The sequence below is a fragment of the Dermacentor albipictus genome, chromosome 7, assembly GCF_038994185.2.
Source record: "Dermacentor albipictus isolate Rhodes 1998 colony chromosome 7, USDA_Dalb.pri_finalv2, whole genome shotgun sequence".
NCBI classification, from domain to species: domain Eukaryota; kingdom Metazoa; phylum Arthropoda; class Arachnida; order Ixodida; family Ixodidae; genus Dermacentor; species Dermacentor albipictus.
In genome coordinates this window covers 5280702-5303818 of record NC_091827.1, presented here as the reverse complement: position 1 = coordinate 5303818, position 23117 = coordinate 5280702, and the positions used below count along the sequence as shown (strand labels likewise).

The following is a 23117-nucleotide window of genomic DNA, read 5'->3' as shown; positions in this document are numbered from 1 at the left end:
TCAAGTAACAATACACGGTCCGCTAAATGTGGCTTTCCTTGTTGGCGCCATTGGTTCTCTGAAGGAGGTGCACGGTCGGTTAACTTTGCTGGTGTCACGGGTTCTCCCATTACGAGAACAAGTGCCCATGGTGTGGAGACAAACCAAGCCTATACCATACCTCATGGGCTTGCCAGAAAACAGAAGGGCTAGCCATAATAAAAAACCCGAGTGCGGAACAGTGGGAGAGGATGCTATCCAGCGACATCCTGAAAGTCCAACAAGGACTAGTAAGGCGTGCATGCAGGGCAGCTACCATCAGCGGAGCCCTGGACTAGGGGAACCGACCCTGGAGAGAAGATGGAAGACTCCATCTGAAGCCGCAAAAATCACTGCAAAATGGAGCAAATAAACGTTTTTCATCATCATCATCATCTCCAAAGACGCGCATTGTTGGCTCTCCAAAGCCACTCGTCGCAGCAGACCGGGAAGGGTTCGATTCTCCGAAGATCGCCACCCCCGCAGGTCGTCCGAAACAGCTGCAACAGGCTGGGAGAGGTTAGCAGGTCACTATCCCTGCAGGCTGATCGTAACAAAGGGTGAAAGCAAACGAAAGCTTGTTGGCAAGGGGAGGCTGACAGCTGAGCTGATCAACAGGCTGTCTACTATGGGCGAGCACTAAAATCTTATGTTGGTAATGTGGAAGCCATGAGCTGTGCAGTGATGGCAACCTTTCATCATATAACTTACACCGACAGTTGCCCAAACCAATGCACAGTGCCTGGCTGGTGAGCAGTCTTGGTGCCCCCACAATGCAGCAAAGGCCAAAGGGGAGCCAGAGCCTAGGCACCAGCATAATTTGCCTAGTGGTGTGGCTGCAGCTCTTTTGCCAGCGTACCAGTGCTTGTCGGAAAAGAGCCTGCTGCAGAGATGCCTGAGGGGAAGGACTCAGAACTTGAATGAGTCTCTCCTCTCAGTAATCTGGAGCTTGCTAGCAAAAGAGCAGCACTTGTGATTTGTTGCAGTACAGGCAGCTGTTGCAGAGACTGTGCTGCGTTTTAATGCTAGAAATGAGCATGCAGTGCTAGCAGAGCTGAACATGAACATAACATTGACAGGAACTGCAGGGCAAAAGAAAAGGACTTGCGGCGTAGCATGAGTTCCACCAAAAAGAGGGCAGCATCACTTGGCCTTGCTGAGGCAGTGAAGAAAAAAAGCACCACAACAGGATGTATCCCAACCACTTCCCTGGTTCATTTTGAGAGATACTGTTGGGGGTTGAGGTCTGAATAAACGGAAATATTTTTGCCCCTTTCTCAAAGCAGCATTTCTGATGTTGTCTTAGTTCTGGAGCAACAATATCTCCAGTTTTACTTATCCTATCACAGTAATCCTTTCTTTTTTTTTGTCAGGATGGTAGTGAATTAGCGAAATAGGCCTAAAATAGGAGTAAATATTATTACAGAAAATTTCTAACAGTAATTTTTCTTGAAAGTTACTATTGGCTTTTACTTTGAAAATTCATTTTGATATGCTCTAATTTTGGTCCAAATTGGTCTAAAACATTCATCCTTACTTGGTTAGACCCATGTATCATCCTTGATCAATTTAGTGTTTAAGCATTTGCCATAATCACCATGAACATGCTGTGAAATGTTTTTCCTCGTTTTCTCAAAATGGCATTTTTGTGGTGGTGTAGTTTTGGAGTGACAATATCTCTGGTTATACTTATCCTATCGCAATAATTATCTCTTTTTTCTTTGTCAGGAAGGTGTACAGATTGGGAATGAAATAGACCTAAAATATGAACAAATATTATTACAGAAAGTTCAAAAAGTAATAATTTGTCCAGGGTGCTCCTAATGATGTGTGCTTACAAAAGTTTGACATGCTGTAACTTTTGCCCAAATCAGTCTAGAACATTAATTCTTGTAGCACTGCAAGCTATGATCATTCAACATCATTTTGATATGCTAGTCTCCTTCATAACAACCAGCATTTTAGAGAGAACTTGCCTCCAAATTAGTCCATACAAAAAATATGTATTGCTGATATTTTGAAAAATAGCTCCTGCACAAGAAAACCAATTGCATGTTTGAAATCATCATGTCATATACATAAGTGTTGAATGTTTGATGAAATTGTGCCCATAAATAAATTTTAAAAATTTTAAGTGGGGTGTCCCCCCATAACTCAAAACCACGAATTAGCCACGACTTTGAAAAGTGAAGAAAAGGTCATGAGTAGTAATATTTTCAACACACAGCTCGCTTTATTCCGAAGCAATGGACCAAAAGTCAGTCAGCTTCAGTTGCTGCCGTCGAGGCCTTGCAGCGACAACAGCATCCTCAAATTTTGAGAGACCTTGGGCCAACTTCGCCATGAGACCTCTCATCTGTTAAATGCTTGACTGAGTGAATGATGCCCTTGGTGAGGGCTTGTGCAAGCGCCGTGGTGTTCGGCAGGAAGAAGAGTTCAATTGTGCCCAAGTTATTCAGCACATCATTTGCCAACGCATTGTCGAGCACAAGGACAACTTTTTTTTTTTGCTCCCTCAAAACACTGGTCCAGGAGCTGCACATATTCCTTAAAAACTTTGCCGTCATCCAAGCCTTTGTGTTGCTTCTGTATATGACGCCCGAGGGCAGTTCTGCACTTCTAGTTTATATACCGGCCGATAACAAGCAGTAGCAGCTTTTGGCTTCCTGTCGCATTGACCATGAAAGCAGCTGACAGCCTTTCTTTAGCATGCTTGCCACCAGTGCAGTTTTCACCCTTGAACACCAACATTCTGTTGGGCAGAATTCTAAAAGAGTGCCGACTCGTCCATGTTGAAAACGTCTTCCATGGCGTAGTTGGCTAGAGTTTGTGGCAGCGGCCAATTCTACCATTCCGTGGCACCTTCGTGGTCTGCATGTGCTTCCTCTCCACACACCACCCAGGCACTTACGTTGTGGCATGCTTTAAGCCTTGCTATCCAACGGTTGCTGCAAAAAAAGTTCTTGCTGTTCAGGTGGCTACCAAATATTTCTGCCTTTTTGGTAAGTAAGGGGCTGCCGACTGGTAAGTTGTTCGCCCTGACTTTTCCCAGCAACAACATCAAGGCTTCTTCAACCTCGGGAAAGGCTGACCCCTTCAAGCGTCACCTCTTCATGTTTGATGTGGCATCGCTCCTTAGCTTTTTCCTGTGCTTTCCATCTGCCGCAAACTGTTGTTAAAGGCAGTTCCTACGCACTTGCAATGGCGGTTTTAGTTGTTCCGGTTTCAATGCTACGAAGAGTGTCCCAACTTCTCCTTCACGCTGAACATGCAATCCTTTTGTCCATTCGGTTTTGGCTTGGCTGCGTTTGTCTAGATGAAACCCGGTGAAATATTCAGCCAACGCTGAACCACCACGAACGACACCACTACGTATGCAACACTCTGAGGATAGAGTCGCATGTGCGATGAAATATGCAGTCACTGCTGAACCCCGAACGACACCACATTGATGACACACATGCAATGCGCGACGCTTGACCAACTCGATGCAGTTGCAAAGCAGCAAAATTTTGGGCAGGTCGGAGCGTGAAAGTGATGATTGCTGCGATGGGGCTTTCAGCTACACCACCACGCTTTCCACACTTGGCCACCCAATCTAAAGGAGAAAGCGCCATCACCAACATGGCATCATCGATACACGGTGTCGATGCATACTTCCGAGTACCGATTGAATCGTAGTTTCCGCATTGATTTTCTTTTTCAAAAGTATAAAAAAGCATACATTTGCAGTGCAACATGCTGTTTGCCAAACTGCGACTTAGTGTAGCTAACCGGTATGCATTCTACGAGCCACTGTGCTGTGTGCGGTCGGTCAATACATTGGGTTCAATGGGAACTTGGCCAGGGAACTGTGGCAACTACATTTTAACCGTAACTGCATCGTAAGCGGGTGCATATTAATCGGGTTTTACTGTACGATGGCTCTTATAACCCAGGTGTTGCTTTTGGAATTTCTACCCTGTTGGTCCATCTGTATTGGTGCATTAGAATGCAAACCTTATCTGGGTGGAACCAATTCATGGCTTGGAAATTGTTTATGGCAAAAAAATAATGTGCAGTCTAGGTAGTTCCAAGGTAGCTCATCTTAGTAAGTTGCTTCAGAGTGTAACAGAACGCACCTACATGTACGCCACACTCACAGAAACACGAAAAGAAAGGACGCCCCTCCAGTTTTCTCTTTCTAGTAATGGCTACAGCAAATACTTTCACATGTGCTTCTGTTGGTGATTCATATGATATAAAACAGCGCAACATGAGGAACCTGCACATAAAAGGAAGATTTAATTACTTCGTAATTAAACTCACTAGAAGATGCAGAAACAATCATTCTACCAATCTTAATTTCCTGCAATAGAATCTGTAGGGCTTTGTAAGATAGTTAAAACTCCTGAAATGATATGGACAAATTTTGTAGATGTGTAGAATACAGCTACAGTAAAACATTTGTGCCACAGTTTAAGTGATGCGTCTCGTATTAAAAGAGCTATGGAGGATTGCAAGTTACTCTCCTCTCTAGCCATGCTTTTTCTCCAACTCACTCGCTGAGCAATCAGGCCTAAGGTCCGCCTTCGCTGGCTCTGCGTCATGATGGTACATCATGACGTCTACTTCTGGTTGTCTTGGCATTCTGTCGCAGTGCTGGGCATTACGACTGATAGGCAGAAGTGTAAACTTGAGAGGCCTGAGGGACCTATTAGTGCAGTTGCCTGGTGGTGCAGAGCTCTACCAGCCAAACACAGAGCTAATATTGCTGCAACCAAGAGTAAAACATCTTAAACTTTTGAAAAGACAATGTGTTCATGATTATGCTTCTGCCAAAAATTTACGCTAGCTGCAAAGTAGAATACTATTCGTTACTGCTATATTAGCTCTTTGTTTGTCTGGTTGAGCTCTGCCACCAGGTGGCTGCACCCTCCAGGCCACTCATGTTTGCGCCTCTGCCCATCCAGCAGAGGCAAAGTGTTTGCAGAGGCAAGCTGTCCGCAACTGCGTCAGCAGGGGGACAGCCTGTCTGTGGAGCTCCTTTTGTGCTGAAAAACAAAACACCGAGGCACTCACTTGTGCAGTGTCAAGCACGAGAGGCTCCGCAGCGTATGCGACATGCAGCACTGCGCGCATCTCTACACTGAACATATTGAATATATTTGAAAAATTAAATAGTAGATATTCGATTTGAAAATAGAATTATTTGAACACTCATTATTCGATTCGGTGATATTCGAGTATTCACACATCCCTTTTGTTGTTGTTGTTGTTGTTGTTGTTGTTGTTGTTGTTGTTGTTGTTGTTGTTGTTGTTCACTGCAGCCTCCTGCCACTGATTGTTTTGTACAAGCTTTTATTGACAGTGCCTTCCACCTTTTTTTTTTCCTTCTTTTGATTTTTTTTTTTAGAAATAAAATGCTTTTGTGTTGTATAGCACCTAATGGACTTTTATGCTGTATTTACAGCATCCTGGCGGCTACTCTATCCCTCCATACCAGCATCCAGCCTCCCAGCTGCCACCCTCCCAACTGCAGCAGCAGCAACAAAGAGTCTCTCCGCAGAACATCAACCATGGCCCGCAGGCTGGGCACCTGCTGCCGGACAGTTACCGGCCAGGGCCTCAGTGTGGACCTCACCAGTACGGACCGTCCAAGTCTCACCCAGGCCACAGCCATTCGCCCGGGCCAGGGCCCATTGCCAAGGAATTGCCAGCCACCCCGCCAAAACCCAAGGTGCCAAATGACCATCACCATCATCATTACCAGCCTACGGGACCACACCAGCAGCCACCAGTGCAGCAGCAGCCACCTGCTGGAGGACAGACCATAGTGGATGGTGGTCGGGTGAGTGGCACTCGCAGTGTGCCTTCTTGCATTCTGTTGTCTGATTGAGTGAGAATCATTTTTAACACTTTGTCATCGTCATCAGCTGATACTAATATTACAAGCACTGCAGGACGAAGGTCTCTCTTGGTGAGCTTGAATTACCCCTGTCAGGCATCGGCTGACTCCACTCTATGTCTGCAATATTATCAGTTTTATCAAACCACCCAATTCTTTATCAGTCTCAACTGCACTGCCCTTTCCTTGGCACCTCTTCTGTTCCTCTAATAAAGCACCAATTGTCAGTCCTATGCATTACATGACCTGCCCCACTCTTACTTGGTCTATTTAAGACTTATCGGCTAATCCCTTTGGCTTATGATCCACACCTCTGACCCTGCATCCTTGCAACACCTATCTTTTTTGTTCCATCACTGCTTCTGCCGTCTTTAGCTTCTTATCAAGAGGTGGCAGGGAGCACAGGTGGAGCATTGGGTTCCTGTGATCAAGGTCCCCAGTTCAAATCCCTATCCAAGCAGCTCCATTTCTTAGGCATACATACCGTAATTACTCGCATAATGATCGCACTTTTTTTTTTGTCAGAAAAATTAACGCAATATCAGGGGTGCCATCATTATGCAGGTTAAATTTCCCACGAAAAGAAAAAAAATAATTTTTGTCCAGTGTTTGCTGCAGGACACCAAAACAAACATGGGGGCCGGCGGAGCAAGCCGAACGCGCCGAACGCGATTTTATTTTTTCTTCTCGTGAGTAAATTACGTGCATTAAAACAGTTTATTCCGTATCAGTCATGAGTAATATCGTTAATATTGGCAAGTTTGCGGCAATAACATAGCCATGTCCACTTTGAGGGGACAGAAACAGATGGGCGCGCTTAGCTGCCAGTGACATAGAAACACATGGCCGGCAAGCTGCGGAAACTGTGGCATCTGTTTTCACTACTATCCTAATACGGCACCTTTCCACTAAGGGTGGGCGAATATCTTGTGTTACAAGCGTCGGCGTATGAATACGGTACACATTTAACGTATCAGTGTAAATGTGGCTACTATCGTTGCCGCTCGCAATTTGTTGCGTGCCCACGAGTGCCGATGAGATGAATCGAAAGGTGCCTTTTTTGTTGTTGTTGACCGCAACCATTATAAAGCCTACACATAATAAAGGCAAGTTTAGTTGCAGCTTTTTTTTTTTTTTTAATCATGGAAGTGTGGAAGTGATGAAAGTAATGAAATGGGGCATCTACTTAAGAATGTTTGGTGCGTGCTGACCGCTTGGTTTGTCTTGAAGAGTCGTTTGCGTAGCATTCGACAGATGGTAGACGCGATCATTATTAGCTAGACTTGGCACACGACATATCGCTGCGGCAAGTTCGGGGTGCATCATTACACGGGAAATTTTAAAAATAGAATTTTGACGTCAAAATTCAGGGGTGCGATCATTACGCGAGTGCGATCATTATGCGAGTAAATACGGTATTCAGCCTTCGAGTTATGGTGCTCAACACTTTTATATATATGTAATTTTATGTGCTTACTTCGAATATGGGGCAATTTGTGCATCTCAGTTCATTGTAATTTTATATGATTGTTTCACTTAAATTTTTCTAAAACTTGTGAGAAATCAGTTCCTCAGATTTTACTTAACAGCAGTGAGGTCAGTCTTATTGGATATTTTTTAATTATGCCGAAGCCATTGATACCTTGTTTAGCGATGTCTGAGGAAGCTCTCCCCTTAATTGTCACGTGAGGAGTGTGTACCAGTGCAAAGTCATGTGTGGTAAACGTGTCAGGACACATGCTAGCAATAATGATGTCTCTGGGTGAATACAAGCGTGTCAAGTGCCCAGAACAGCACTCACTGCAAAATACGCATCCCTTTTGTCAATGAGAGCAACCAAGCAACCAATGACTGCTGCAGTGTTCCTTGATTTGGGACTTTTTTCTCCACCACCACCAGGATGGAATGGGCAAAAGTCAAGCAGCAATGGACCATGCACCACCACCGGTGGCAGGCAAGCCCCAGTCAAGCCATCCACCCGAGCACCAAAGGCTGTCACATGAGCAGGTCTGTCTGCTTTGCACACAGCTCCATTAGGAGCTCCATTGTGACCTAATTGTTGTTACTCTCTGTACAAATATAGCACAAAATTTGCATGGGTGTACAGTTGTCGACCAATAATTCGGACTTGATGGGGATCGCCAAAATGTCTAAATAATCGGGAGTCAAAAATACCGAAGTAACCCACATTTTTTGGAGATACTTTCAATGGTGCATGGCTGTAACGTAAGACACATCAATGTCTAGGAGCAGCAGCATTCTTGGCACAGTGCCAAGCACATTATCTTATCACTGTATGCAAACATTGTCATGAAAAATGTCGCAAAAGTGAAAGTATCTTTCAAAAGTGGTTGTTCGTAAATATGGCCCAAGTTTGTCAAATGTTTGTTTCTGCACGTAAGTACGCTTGCCCTTGCCTAGGCGTTTCACAGTCATAATTTGCTAGCAATTCCTTTTATGTTCTTCGTTTTCACACTTTTCACGCTACGTCAGTGGTCAAAGCAATGCTCTGCATGTGTTACCAACGGGATCAGCCGGCCATGAACAGTGGACAATACGAGTGGCATAGAATCAAGCGGAAGGCGCCTCTACAGTATTGCGGCCATGTACAGTACAACCTTGTTCATAGATCTAGGAAAAAAAACTGGGAGAAAAAAAACATACTAACCAGGAAAACACGCGATCAGACGTAACTACAAAAATTTGACAGACTCAACTATTGTTGACATCTACATAAATGTAAAACGTCACGGTAAGAGACGCACGCCGACGCGCGTTGAGCTCGTGGTGCTCCGGTTACCCGAGACACATTTTGTTGTTTTCCTATAGCATGTTGATTTAAGAGGGCGATGGGAAACCGAAACCAAATCAAGCTGGTGGGCGATGCTGGATGCCGCCCAAGCGAAACGTGATGCCCACATCGCTCTGCTTGCAGCAGGGAACAGCAGTGCGTTTGGATTATCGCCTGCTAAAAGCATGCAGTATGCTACCAATGGCACTACGCCCCACACACTGTAAAACAGATAGGTGAAGATGCTTATTGCAGTAGGTTTGGCAGCGATAGCTGTGAATGCTGCGTACGACGACCCAGGCGGACGTTTGCTGGTGCTGGAATAAGAAACTGTGCACGCCGTCGTTTTCACATGAGGCGGGTATGTGGGGCTCTATAATGTAAAATCCCTTTGTTTTTATTCCAATCTCCTGACGTCAAATCTATGTAACCACAGGCGCAAGCATCGGGCAGTAACCCAAAGCGTTGTTCGAAAAGCCCAATCAAACGCGCTTCTCGTTTGTAGGATGTCACTTTCTTTTGCTTTCAAAGCGAATACCATTGGCTGCATTGAGCAGTTTTTCTTATCCTAATTGGCTGAGAAGAGGTGAGGAGCACGCTCAGATGAGAGTTTCAATGGGGCCGAGCCAGTGCACTGAAAGTAGATAGCTAGATGAGCAGGGTAGTGCCGGTGTCTCCGATTGGTACGCTTCCTGTTACTTAGCTTGCGGTGGCTGGTTGAAAATCACGGCGGCCTGCAACGGAAGGTTAAAAATGCCGTTAAAATGGATCCTCAGCAAAGGAGAGTTGACAGAGTGATGTCGTATACGTGCCGCAAGGTCTCAATAATGTTATACTGTCACGCAAAATCTTATATGCAAATAAAGCCATGCCCCTGGCAGCTAAGAGTAGCCAACGCAACAGTGATCAGCGGGCAGCCATCTTCTATTCCTTTTGAAACGGGGCAGTCTCCGGCTATTCACAAAAGCTTTCAGTTTTGTTGGGCATATTAATGCATCTTGAACACATATACGTTACTTTGACGTGGTAAGTTTTTGTGCTTTTGCAACTTTGCATGACAGGCAGGTAAAGTGGGCGTAGCCCGAAAACGTTTCACAAGTAGCAGTTGGTAAAACGATGCCTTTTTTGCTAATGGCGAAAAAGGCGTCGAATCAGAAATTATTTTTTTTCTTTCGTTCGGTTTAATCATGCATAATCACTGTATACATACCATATCAAACGGGGCATTATCACGCCGTTTTGATGACATTGCATGACAGACAGGCACAGTGGGTGGCGACCCAAAAATGTTTTGATCTATCGTGTAGGGCTGATTGCAAAATTGGAATAGAAAAGTTTGGAATAGCTTTACGTTATAGCACCCCTGTTCTCGATCCCGTGCGCCTCACATCTTTTCTTGTTCACATGGGATCTAGCAACAGCAAAACGTATACGATCGCAGTCTGCAGTGTGAAACAAAAGCGCGTTTCGGTTATCGCCTAATAAAACCGTGCACTGCACTTCTAACGGCACCACGCGCTGTGGAACAGATAGGTGAAGATGCTTATTGCAGTGGGATTGGCGGTGATAGCTGTGAATGCCGCGTGCAACTTCCCCGGAGAAGATCTGCTGGTACCGAAATGTTGAACTAAGTGCGCACCGGCATTTTCATGTGAAGCGGGCGGGCGAGTATTGCGGTGGAGCTGCCGCAGCAGGCAGCTATATACTGTTCTCAATCGCACACACTTCACACATTTTCTTGTTCACATGGAATCTAGTGGCCGGAAAATGTATCATACACTCGCAGTTTGGCGACGTACTGAACGTTGGTGCCCAAGAATCGTGTTTTCCGGGAACGTATGAACTGGTAAAAAATGAATGTAACTCCTCTGGGTCATTTTTTTGGTGTGTGTTCACAGGAACGTATGTAACGGGAACACGTCAACGGGATTCCAATGTATTTCAACCATTGTCATGTTGTCGCTACAGATAGATGAAAGTACAGTCATTGCCTGCACCGAATTCTCATTGGCGACTACTAGATCCACTAAGCATTGGTAGTTTCAGTACAGCCAAACCCACTTATAACAATACCGGTTTTAACAGTATATCAGTTATAACAATGAAAAGCTGCTGCACCGTCAGCTTTTGTATGTTTTCTATGGGGAAATATCGCGCATACTACAATGTCCTCATGCCACATTATCGGTTATAACGATGTAGTCCGGCTGCTGGATGTCCGTGTCGAAAGGTAATGAAATACGAAATCCTTAAAAAGAAAAAAGTGAAATAGGAGCCGCTGCACAATAGCCCGCCACCCCAACTGCCGCCGCACGCTTCTCTACATGAGAGATGCACGCCAGCCTTGTGCGCATCTCTCCCATCGCCCTTCCACACCTCCGAACACGAATGGGCTGCGCCTGTAGCTCTGCACCATGCCACCCTCTAAAACACAAATGGACCACGCCAACTGTACTGCTGGTGCTGCTCCCAGGTTGCTCACTGGGCCCTCACAGTTGGTTCTTTATTCTGTGGCCCTCATTCTACGCAATTATGTTATGGATTAAGTCGCTCGTGCTTGTCTTTGTTCATTGTGTTGAAGTAATTTCTGGCCACATTGTTTCTCAGCCTCATTTGACTCGCCGCCAAAATGGAAGGTGGCTGATCTGCCCGCTGATCATCAGCATTGCACAACATTCCCGGTGAAAAGAAAGCTCACTGCTATAGATTTGAAAACGAAGTGCTTCTAATTGATGAAGCAATCATTGTGAATGGGCTTGCATTGGATAGCCACAGTGACAGCCATGAGAGCAGCTCTGACGCAGTAGGTCAGGCTGCCTCAGCAATGTCCCCGCGGGAGGTACTGTAGGTGATTCAGTCCCTCATGGGCTTGTTTTCTCGAGGGACCTTCCGCTTCACTACGTGGAGTAGCTGGATACCTTGGAGAAGGATGTTGGCAAGCTTCGCATAAAGCAAGCAAGGCTGACGGACATGCGGTTTTGTTGTGCAAGCCAAGGGGAAGTACGTGGCGAGATGCTTGTGGCAATCACGTCCCAGCATTTCTTCTGGATTTCTTGAGCAGAGATGCTGCCACGACACCCTTCCTGCATTGTTTAAAAGGCACCTTTTGGGGCCACCAAACTGATGCCTCAGTGGAGCTCGTATGTCACTTGCTGCCCGTGACCCTTTTTAGCATTTGCAGCGCCATTCTCGGAACGACGACAGCCACAGCTTGTTAATCACACGTGATTGGAGCGCACAGGAAGCAGAGTTAAACTGTTAAATGAGTCAGCACAATCAGAAGCCGGATGGAGGAAGGTGGTGGGGAGGAGGACTGGCCTCCCCACCATTATAGTTTTCTTGGAACAGCTACGCTCTCCCCCATTTTTTTTCTTTATGCAACCCGGTTTTAACAATGGAATTTTCGTGGCTCTGGTGTATTGTTATAAGTGGGTTCAACTGTATCACGGATCTCGGAACGAAAATATCGTATTTCTGCTTGACTCAATGTTCATATTAGCGCACGGTCATGCAGTCATAGTGAATATTATTGCATTTAATATTGCAATTATTGCAAGCTGTCCAGAATTTTGGTCGTCCTTATGCATTAAGTCTATAGGGCTAGTAGCAGTGCTGCGGGGCTGACCGAATAATCAAGCATGTCCGAATTATCTATGTCTGAATAATCGGTTTCTGACTGTATGTGTGTTTACTATGTGTATTTGTGTACATGCAAATGTATGTTTGTGGTGGGCCAGTATTCATGTGCATATTTCACGTGTGCGCATTCTTGTGTGTTTACCATGTGCTATTTCATGTGCATATTTGTGTGGGTACATGCATGCATGAAATTACCAGCTTAAGAAAACACCTCGTATTCAGAATTGTGGTTCTGTTATATCACTATTTCCTTTTCGTGTTGCCAATTCTCCTACGTTGTTTTGTGTGTAGTTCTGTCTGTATGTTGACTCAGTAATACTCTTTCTGACCAAATTCTGTCTCAAGTTCTCTTTATTCACAATTCGTGCAACAATCTCTGCGGTTCCTAGGGGGTTTGAACTATAGCACTGGCTGACTGCATACCAGGCTCAGAATAGTGTAAAACTATACCAATCTCTAATTATATCAAATCAGCCATTAGCCTTCCGTGATAGGTCAAAATAGTTCGGGCCCAGCTTACATGGGCGGGCAGGCTGTGCCCATTTGGGCAGAGACTGAGCAATTCTGACCTATCTGTGAGGGCTAATGGCAGATTTGAAATATAAACAAATTGAAATACCATATGTACTTGATTGCAATGCGCACTCATTTTCCGTGACCTAAATGGAATGGAAAAAAAAACTCCCTTGATTGTTATGCATATGTTTTTGTTGTGACCTTAAAAAGAAAAGTCCTTTACTGTACCGCACACCTCATTCTTTCACACAGAAATAAAACTCTCTCAATCGGAAAAAGAGATTTACTCTTTATGCATTAAGGTTCATCATCATCAGCAGCAGCAGCCTATTTTATGCTCACTGCAGGACGAAAGCCTCTCCCTGCGATCTCCAATTACCCCTTCCTGCGTCAACCGATTTCAACCGGTGCCTGCAAATTTCCTAATTACATCGCTCCACCTAGTCTTCTGCCGCCCTCGACTGCGTTTGCCCTCTCTTGGTACCCATTCTGTAACCCTAATGGTCCAACGGTTATCAAATCTGCGCATTACATAACCTGCCCAGCTCCATTTTTTCCCCTTAATGTCAATTATAATATTGGCTATACCCGTTAGCTCTCTGATCCAAACTGCTCTCTTTCGGTCTCTTAAAGTTATGCCGAGCATTCTTCGTTCCATCGCTCTTGTTCGGTCCTTAACTTGTTCTCAAGCTTCTTTGTCAATCTCCAAGTCTCTGCCCATACGTCGGCACCTGTAAAATGCACTGACTGTACACCTTCCTTTTTAGTGATAATGGTAAGCTTCCAGTCAGGAGCTGACAATGTTTGCCATATGCGACCCAACCCATATCTATTCTTCTATGAATTTACTTCTCATGATCAAGGTTCCCTGTGATTAGTTGACCTAGGTAAACATACTCCTTTAAAGACTCTAGAGGCTAACTGGCAATCCTGAGCTCTTGTTCCCTTGCCCGGCTATTCATCATTATCTTTGTCTTCTGCATATTAATCTTCAACCCCACTCTTACATATCTCTATTAAGTTCCTCAATCATTTGTTGCAGCTCCTCTGCAGTATTGCTGTATAGAACAATGTCATCAGCAAACTGAAGGTTGCCGAGATATTTGCCGTTGATCCTTACTCCTAAGCCTTCCTAGTTTAATTTGCTTGAATACTTCTTCCAAGCACGCAGTGAATAGCATTGGAGAGATCGTGTCTCCCTGTCTGATCCCTTTCTTTATAGGTATCTTACTGCTTTTGATTTGTAGAATTAAGGTAGCTTTGGAATCTCTGTAGATACCTTCCAAGGTATTTACGTAAGCGGTCTGTACTCCTTGATTGCATAATGCCTCTATGACTTCTGGTATTTCTACTGAATCAAATGGCTTTTCGTAATTTTTTAAAGCGTTATGGAGAGGCTTATTGTACGCTGCAGATTTCTCTATAACTTGATTAATGACATGGATGTGATCCATTGTAAAGTATCCCTTCCTGAAGCCAGCCTGTCCCCTTGGTTGACTAAAGACCAGTATTGCCCTTATTCTATTCGAGATTATTTTAGTGAATATATTATGTAATACTGGGAGTTAGCTAATGGCCCTATAGTTTTTCAATTCTTTAACGCATGCCTTTATGTGGATTAGTGTAATGCTTGCATTCTTCCAGTTTTCTGGGACCCTTGCCATCGATAGACGCCTCGTGTAAAGAGCCGCCAGCTTTCCAAGCAATATATCTCTTCCATTTTGATTAAATCGACTGTTATTCCATCTTCTCCCGCCGCTCTTCCTCGTTTCATGTCTTGTAAGGCCCTTCTCACCTCATCGCTAGTTATAGGAATGGTTTCTGTATCCTGTTCATTACTGTTTCTAATGGAGGTATCCTGATTCCTCTGGGTACTGTACAGGTCAGTATAGAATTCTTCAGCTGCTTTTATTTTACCTTCAAGATTGCTGATGAATAAAAAAGTAGCAGTTTCACCCAAAAGGTGAAGCATCGATTACGATAGCAAATTAGTAGACAGCTATGCGAAGCAAGGATAGTACTTTTATCGGCTGTATAATCTTGTAAACATTCCCTTACTAACTAAATCAACAAGCATGGTCTCAAGCACAAGCAAACATGAACTCATCTCACTCGATGACTGCAGAAACTCGTTATCAAAATGCTCGAGTGAGAAAGTGCGGTAGCAGGAGCGCGTGAATTGACCTTCGTACTGCCCCTCGCTTCATTGCAAACTAAGCAACGACAACACAGCACGATGCACCTAGACGAGTAGACCATAGCATAGACTCTGCCCATCACAGATCATTTTCAAGATAGGGGCCACGTACGGCCGCATTGTACGCTATAGCAGCCGGAGTCGGAACGCCTCTCCTTCTGTTCGCAGCAGTCCTGCACGCAAGTTTCGGAAACTCCAAGCATCCGTGATGCGGCACGGTTTCCGTCCGTCTCTGTACGCGTGATCACTTTCCCTTTAATTGCGGCATTATGATGAACTAGGCATGTGTTCGCAGTCGGCACTTCCACGCTGGTAGAGCTAACACAGGAAAGGGGAAGACCACATGCAGGAGGCTATGGCAGCTAGGCTCGAAGCGGGCACAAGATGGCCATCTTTAAATACCAATAGCAATATGGCAACGTAGACTTAGTGTCTTGCCCAATTCTAACACGCATGCACGTTTTGGACCTATTCTATCGGAAAAAAGTGTGCGTTAGATTACAGTAAATATGGTAGTTTTATGTTATACTAGCCCAGTGCAATACAATTTGCATACTGCCTCTTGAACAGGAAGGTGTTTCAAAGTTTTTTCAAACATGGTAGTGCTTCTGTGAAGCCACCATGTGGTTGTGCCTGCAGTGCTGTGCAAGCACACTTATTTGTACAACTACCACTGGCACTCCACATTCATTTCACAATAGGCATTCTAAAGCGGTGCTGTACTGCATTGCTCGCAGTTCCGAGCAGCGCTGCAGATGGTGGTGAGTTCAGGTGATCCTCGTGACAACTTGGACAACTTTGTGAAGATTGGTGAAGGCTCGACTGGCATTGTGTGCATAGCTACCGAGAAGCCCAGCGGCCGCCAGGTTGCCGTCAAGAAGATGGACCTTCGCAAGCAGCAGCGCCGGGAGCTTCTGTTTAATGAGGTCAGCAGCGGTGACAATGTGCATGCTTCTGTTTTGCCAAGCTGTGTGGATAGAAAGACTTCTATGAGACCTGGAGATGTTAGCCTAGTGAAAATGCCTGACATGCTACTGTAGATTAATTAATTATGGGGTTTTACGTGCCAAAACCACTTTCTGATTATGAGGCACGCCGTAGTGGAGGACTCCGGAAATTTCGACCTCCTGGGGTTTATTAACGTGCACCTAAATCTAAGTACACGGGTGTCTTCGCATTTCGCCCCCATTGAAATGCGGCCGCCTGTGGCCGGGATTCGATCCTGCGACCTCGTGCACAGCAGCTCAACACCATAGCCACTGAGCAACCACGGCGGGTGCTACTGTAGATGATTCCGGTGAAAGATGAAATAAAAATGAAAATAAAAGAAACTAATGAGAGAAAAAAACAGTAAATTGAAAAAAAAAAATTGCAAGCAATATGCTAACAGTGCCTTTGTTGAGGCAAAGCAGACGCTGCATTCCCCAATGTCCAAGAAGACCTTGCAGTTAAGGCATGCATCTCGATGGAGGTTCAGTACATTCAAAGTTACTTCCTTAATTTTTTGATGGGGTCGAAATGCAAAAACACCTGTGTACCGTTTATCAGGTTCAATGTTAAAGAACCCCTGGTGGTCGAAATTAATCTGGAGTCCCTTACTATGGCATGTCTCATAATCATAGTGTGGTTTTGGCACACAAAGCTTCAGCATTTGATTTAATTATTTCCTTAATTTGTATAACGTTCTCATGTGCATATTATACAGGCCAAATCTTCATGATCATTGCGTGTGCAAACCTGCGTAGTTATGAGGCATAACAATCTCAGAAAGTTCTGCTGTAGATGGGGGGAGGGGGGGTGGGGGGGATCTATGCTTTTCCTTCAGCATGGTAGACTGTGTCACTGCGCAAATAAGCCAAATTAGGGCACTTCTTTTCAAGAAATCGTCATTGCAGTATAGCCTTGTTGCAACCCCTTTAACGACACCTGCACAGGTGGTGATTATGCGGGACTACCATCATCCAAACATAGTTGAGATGTACGACAGCTTCCTGGTGGGCGACGAGCTCTGGGTCGTCATGGAGTTCCTCGAAGGTGGAGCCCTCACCGACATTGTCACACATGCCAGGTCAGTAGTGCAAAGGCTCTGAGTAAGATGAGCAGGTTTTTAAGTTCTCTTCAGTAAGGATGTCTGCTGTGCGCTATTCCTTTAGTAGGGTGTCTTCCAACCGGGAAAACCAGGAATTCTCAGCTAATTTGTGCTTCCAGCAGGGAAAACTAGCTGGAACATTTTTTAAAAAGAACGAAAGTCTTGCTAATGCTGGCTCGAGTAACATAGAGGAACCGTAATGAATCGTCTTTGACGCCGTGTCATCGGTTGGAGGAGTTGTCAGTGTACAGTCCAACAATTGATTTTTCTGAACGCCCGATTTTTGGGATATGCTCGAGAGTTCGGATGGCTTCGCGACACCACCATGTACTCCACAGTCTGTATAAAAACGTCTGAAATTTCGGACGCAAGAACCCTTCGGCCGTCCGATTTTCTGAACTTTTTGCCCTGACCGCAGTTCCAAAACGGCATTAATCAAAGCCACTACCGCCGCCATTTTGATCATCTCACCGCCCCCAACCGGCGCTCTCACACGCAGATTAGCTGGAAGCCGTTTCCACCACCGCAGCACTGCTAAACCTAGCTACTTTGACATTCGCTATTAAGCTTCTAGTCATTTGGTGCCGTGTTTTTTCATTGAAATAATTTGCCACTGTAAGCAATAGCACTAACTCTGCCTTTCTAATCTTCGTGATTGGCTTCGGAGCTTGGAAAGCACAACGCATTGCATGATGCCAGTTCCCGAAAGTCAGCTTCGCCTCGGTACAGCAATGTTACGTGGTGAAGCATACACGGAGGATTGCAGCGAAGCTAAACAATCGTCGTAATTGGCAATTGTCATGGGACACAGTATGTATTCCTTAATTATACACACGTGCACACGCCGTCTCCTGTCACAATACGAGCACCGATTTGCCTAATGAGTGCACTGGCAGGCGTTCAGACCTTTTTCGGATATGACTGTGGTGATTGAGTCATTAAGGGCAGTAAAAGACATGCATTCATTTTTTCGGACTGCCCAGTCTTTTTGGCATTTTCATGGCCCTCAGGGTGTCCGAGAAATAGGATGTTGACTGTACGACTGACCAAAAAGATTATTCATATAGTCCGGGGGGCAAACGCATGGCGGAAGAGGACGAGAACAAACAGAACCGACGCATTGACAAATGAACAGGAAAGGAAGTGTGCTGCCGCTTCTTTGAAGGAGCTTGAGCTCAAAAAACGAAGTGTTGACTCATGCCGAGTTGCAGGTGTCCCTCATTCAAACCAAAAGAAACCCTTTAAAACAGTGAAACGCAACAATGAGACGCTTTGCGCCAGCTGAGAGTATGTCAGAACAGTTGAGGTTGACTTTCCAGCTGCTGAGAGAGAATCTCACTTGTTGCAATGTTCCGGCCCCATACCAATGAGCTTGCTGTCACTTGATATAAATAGCTTATATTCAAAAATATTTGCTTCTGTACGCGTCTCTTTTTATTCATATTTGAATATGTTCAACCTGATTTGCAATGGGCTTTACCACTTTTCTTTTTTTAAATACAGCTAAACCTTGATATAACGAAATAGGTAAAGTCATCAATTTGCTTCTCTATATCAAAAATTTTATGTATTGAAATTCAACCTTTCATGCAAATAAGTACAGTTGCCGATTGATTTTTGTTACAAGGAAAGGGGCCGCAGAATTTTCCAAATTATTGGGTTTTCAAAAAAGCAAATTTGTACAAGAAAACAATTTATTTTGATGAACTTGGGAGTCGGCGACGGATGATACAGCTTCATGTCACGTCGACAATATCTTCACATCAGCAGTACAAATTAAGCGAAGTCGGCCACTCTTTCGCGTGCACTCCGCCCCAACAACTGATAGCGTCGCCCACGCAGGAACGACACTATCATGAAATGCACTGGCAGCGGGGAGCGTACGCTTTTTCTGCTTCTTGTTCCAACAAATCACCGAAATTCAAGATTACGCAACCTCCAATACTAAATGCGTGGGATGACAGCTAACATGATGCCACACCTTCTCGGCACTCCCACTCTTTGCATATGCAGCAGATTACCTCTAAAGCAGAGTGCGCAGCTGCTTATGCCTTTTTCCGCGCTTACAGCCATGCGCAGTCATGGCCTAGATGCACGCTAGAAGTTGCGAAGTGCTAGCTTACCTCCCCACCCCCCACCCCCTGCTCCTCGCATGCACAAGAGCGAGCTCCCCTTCCCTCTTTTCCTTTGCTCGCTCAGGAAGGCTGAACTCTTGGAGCCACTATCTTTCTTGTCTCACCCTCGTACACTTTCACTCGCACTTAAAGCACAAAGTGTGCAGGCCGCGATAGGATCTTATCACGCTTGGACTTTATACGGAACATGATGCGGCTCCACTGTGGCGGTTGCTCTTGTGGTGGGGCCCCACATGACTTGAGAGGTGCCTTTGCAAGCATTGGCTTGTAATTTAATCAGTTTACCAATGGCATCAGCGGAAGTTTTTATTTATTGTCTCAGCAATCCTTTGCGATGGAAGCGAAATTTCTTTATATTGAAATCGCATACAAACACTTCGTTATATTGAGGTTCAGATAATGTGGTGCTTTATGCATAATAAGTTATTAAAAATTAAATACGTTATATCGAGAATTCCATTATATTGAAGTTTGTTTTATCGAGCTTTAAGTGTATTTTATTCGCTGTGCGTTTTACTAACCCTTCCCTTCCATTTTCTTTTTAACAAAATAAACACTACACCTTACTATTCAAGCTGGAATAGGTATTATATATTTTTTTAACATGCTTACTAGACAGCGACAGCATTGGGCATCCTGACATAAAACAATGTTCTGTGTCGCTCAGGGCATTTCGCAAAGGCACTTGGGGAAAACCTGGAAAACTCAGGGAATTTGGAAATGTAAACTTGGTAGACACCCTGTTTTAGTTGCATGGTTCGGTATACTGACTAGCACTGAAGGTTCATACCTGTCATATTATGCTTGTGTTCCATAGCTCTGGGTTCTCATTTATTTGTTTATTATTATAATTTTTTTTAATGCAGAATGGATGAAGAGCAGATTGCAACAGTCTGCAAACAGTGCCTGAAGGCCTTGGCATTCCTCCATTCACAAGGCGTCATTCACAGAGACATCAAGTCGGACTCCATACTGCTGGCCAGCGATGGCAGGGTGCGTCACCAGTCTGGCTTTGTTAAGACATTTTCTGTACTCACGCAAAGGAAATATGATTCAGCTCTCGCCTTTTCTGAAGCTTCGCATCTTCAGTTATTTTTTAGGGATGAAGATGCCAAATTGTGTTGTGGCTTTTTCATTGCCACATTTGTGGCAGTAATTACAGGTTGCATCAGTAATTTTGCTGGCACGTTTTCTATGCACATAACTTTGTTGCCTTATGAGTGTGATCTCATCCTTGCTTGTTTACAAAACAAATTTGCGTTCATTCACTAGAGATGATGATGATGATGATAATAATAATAATACCGTATTTATTCGAATATAGGCCGATAGTTTTTTTCAAATAATCATTGCAAAGGTAGCAGCAAAGGTAGCAGGAACTCCCGATGTATCAAACGTCGAAAAGCACAAAAGTGCCCCCAGAAGTTGGTTTTCCCTCGCAGCCTCAGGGAAACCCGCAAACACATATGAAAAGTGGTTTAGCCTGGCGGTGCGCAGCTTCATCCACACGCTCTCTCTACCATGACCGTGCCGTGTTGGGCAAGCCGTCAACACACCCCTGCAAAAAATGATCCTGGCCTGCCGGCAGTGCTTGGTCAGACAACCAATCAGAGGCTCTTGTACCCTCGTCGTGCAAGCATGAGTTGTCTCGTTGCTTTTCTCATTCATTGTGTTTACACCTTGTGAGCCTCATCCTGCAGTGTTGTGATGGCTAGCGCAAAGCGGCAGAATTTGCTTTTTGCCATGAAGCTTGAAATAATAAGAGTTGAACGCAGTGAGAAGTCAGATGCTGCTGCAGCATACAATATTCAAAGGAGCACTCTCAGCACCATCTTGAAGAATAAGGGGGAGGCTAGCGCTAAAGCGGGGAAATGACTCAGTACCCCAGGCGCCCTCGCGTACGCACAGTCGTGTATAGAGGTGGCCGTGTACAAGTGGTTAATCCAAAATTGCTTCAGATGTGCCGGCTTCTGCGTGCCCGGTGACGACTCTCAAAATTCTGAGAGTGCGACGAAGCCATTGTTGGTGTTGACGTAGTTCGGAGCGAACTGCCAGAATTTCCGGAAGCCATTGCCAGATCAACGGACGACGAGTTTGCGAGTCCGGACGATGGTGTTGCGACCACGGGAAAGCCCAAAAATGAAGACTACATTGCCAACATAGTACCGAGCAAAAGTGAAAGTGGGCATAATGAGGAAAGGAGCGACGATCCTTTGCCCACATCCTCTGAGGTGATTGGCGCACTCGCACTAGTCCGGTGCTTCTTGGTGAATGTGGAAGGTTGCGGTCTCGGCTGCTCCGACTGTTTAGACAATGTGGAGAAGTGCGTACTGTCACAGCAGCAAAGTTGCTCAGGCAGAAAAATGCAGGGATATTTCATGCGTAACTAAGCTAGTTCTATCAGTAAAGTGCTTTTACAAATACTATGTGCTTTTATGATGTCCAATACTTTAGCAGGCTTATATCAAATTATGCCCTATATCAATCTGACAGGTGTTTGTTTGCGAGTTCAATATAACCAGGTTCGACTGTATTTTGCAATCCCCTTGAAGTGTATTGTATCCAGGGTCAATTGTAATAGCTGCTTTTAAACGCAGAAAAGATATAAAAGTGCAAAGTTTAAGCCTACCAAAGCCATAGTCGACTGGCAGAGTATGGGAAACCTTAGAACCACATGAGAGTCTACAATGCTGCACGGGTGCACATTGTTCACTTGCAGGTGAAGCTGTCAGACTTCGGCTTCTGTGCGCAAGTATCCGTGGAACTTCCCAAGCGCAAGTCTCTCGTGGGCACACCATACTGGATGGCGCCAGAAGTGATCTCGCGGCTCCCGTATGGTCCTGAGGTGGACATCTGGTCCTTGGGAATCATGTGCATCGAGATGGTGGATGGTGAGCCACCATTCTTCAATGAGCCGCCGCTGCAGGCCATGCGGCGCATCCGGGACATGCCGCCACCAAAGCTCAAGAACACGCACAAGGTAAAGGCATGTTTCATAATACAGTTGACTCCCAATAATTCTAAGCCGCTTAATTAGAATTTTCGGTTAACTAGAAGTGAAGTGCTGGTCCCGTCAGTTTTGCATGTAATGCTATGGAAGAAATTGCTCGATAATTCGAAGTCCTCATCCAGTAATATTGTTTAATTGGAAGTTAATTTTCAGCCGGGATCCTCGATGTGACCATCATTCTTTGGTAGAATGTGCAATTTTTCAAGTGCTGCAACAGCTCCGTGCTTCGCGTTGGTCTCATCGCCACCGCAGCCATCCGCAACGCTGCCCTTCTTGGAGTGGCGCGATTATTCATTGCTACGGCTGCCGTAGCCACTGCGATCAGCTCCGGCGGGAGGCGAAGCGGCTGCCATGCGTGGCTGGAGCTGATTGCGGAGGCCACGCGAGTGCCATATGTGAGCGCTGCATACTGGCAGTGGCGAGATTGTACGAGATTAGGCTTGCAGCATGCGCAGCGGGAGGCCTGGAGCAACAAACTTCTTCTCAGCGAAGACATCGTTGCGATGAAAGCCCGAACACTTGCAGCAATGTTGGGGATCGATGACTTCGTTTCGTGAGATGGATGGCTGACGCACTTTAAAGATCGCCATGACCTTGTTTTTAAGAGCGCGTGTGGTGAAAAAGTGTCCATTAACCAAGAAACATGCGCCACATGGAAGGACGGAAAGCTGTGTGAGTGAACATTTCGGTGAATACAGACCGGAAAACATCTTCAGTGCAGAAGAGACTGCACTCTTTTATTGGCTTCTACCAGAGAAGACCCTGACATTCAAGGACTACGACTGTGCTGGGGGCAAACGCAGCAAACGCACTGGTCTGTGCTGATCTCGGCAAA

The 23117-nt window shown here is 45.2% G+C and overlaps 1 protein-coding gene across 1 annotated transcript in view; it reads left to right on the top strand.

Moving 5' to 3' along the window:
• Positions 1–23117, top strand: part of mbt (serine/threonine-protein kinase PAK mbt) — a 97890-nt gene that overhangs the window by 63170 nt on the left and 11603 nt on the right. Inside the window, exons 7-12 of the mRNA XM_065455036.1 lie at positions 5471–5848; positions 7805–7912; positions 15786–15974; positions 16983–17116; positions 20139–20265; positions 21992–22252. Of these exons, the coding sequence (XP_065311108.1) occupies positions 5471–5848; positions 7805–7912; positions 15786–15974; positions 16983–17116; positions 20139–20265; positions 21992–22252 (1197 nt within the window). The remainder of the gene's footprint in view (positions 1–5470; positions 5849–7804; positions 7913–15785; positions 15975–16982; positions 17117–20138; positions 20266–21991; positions 22253–23117) is intronic.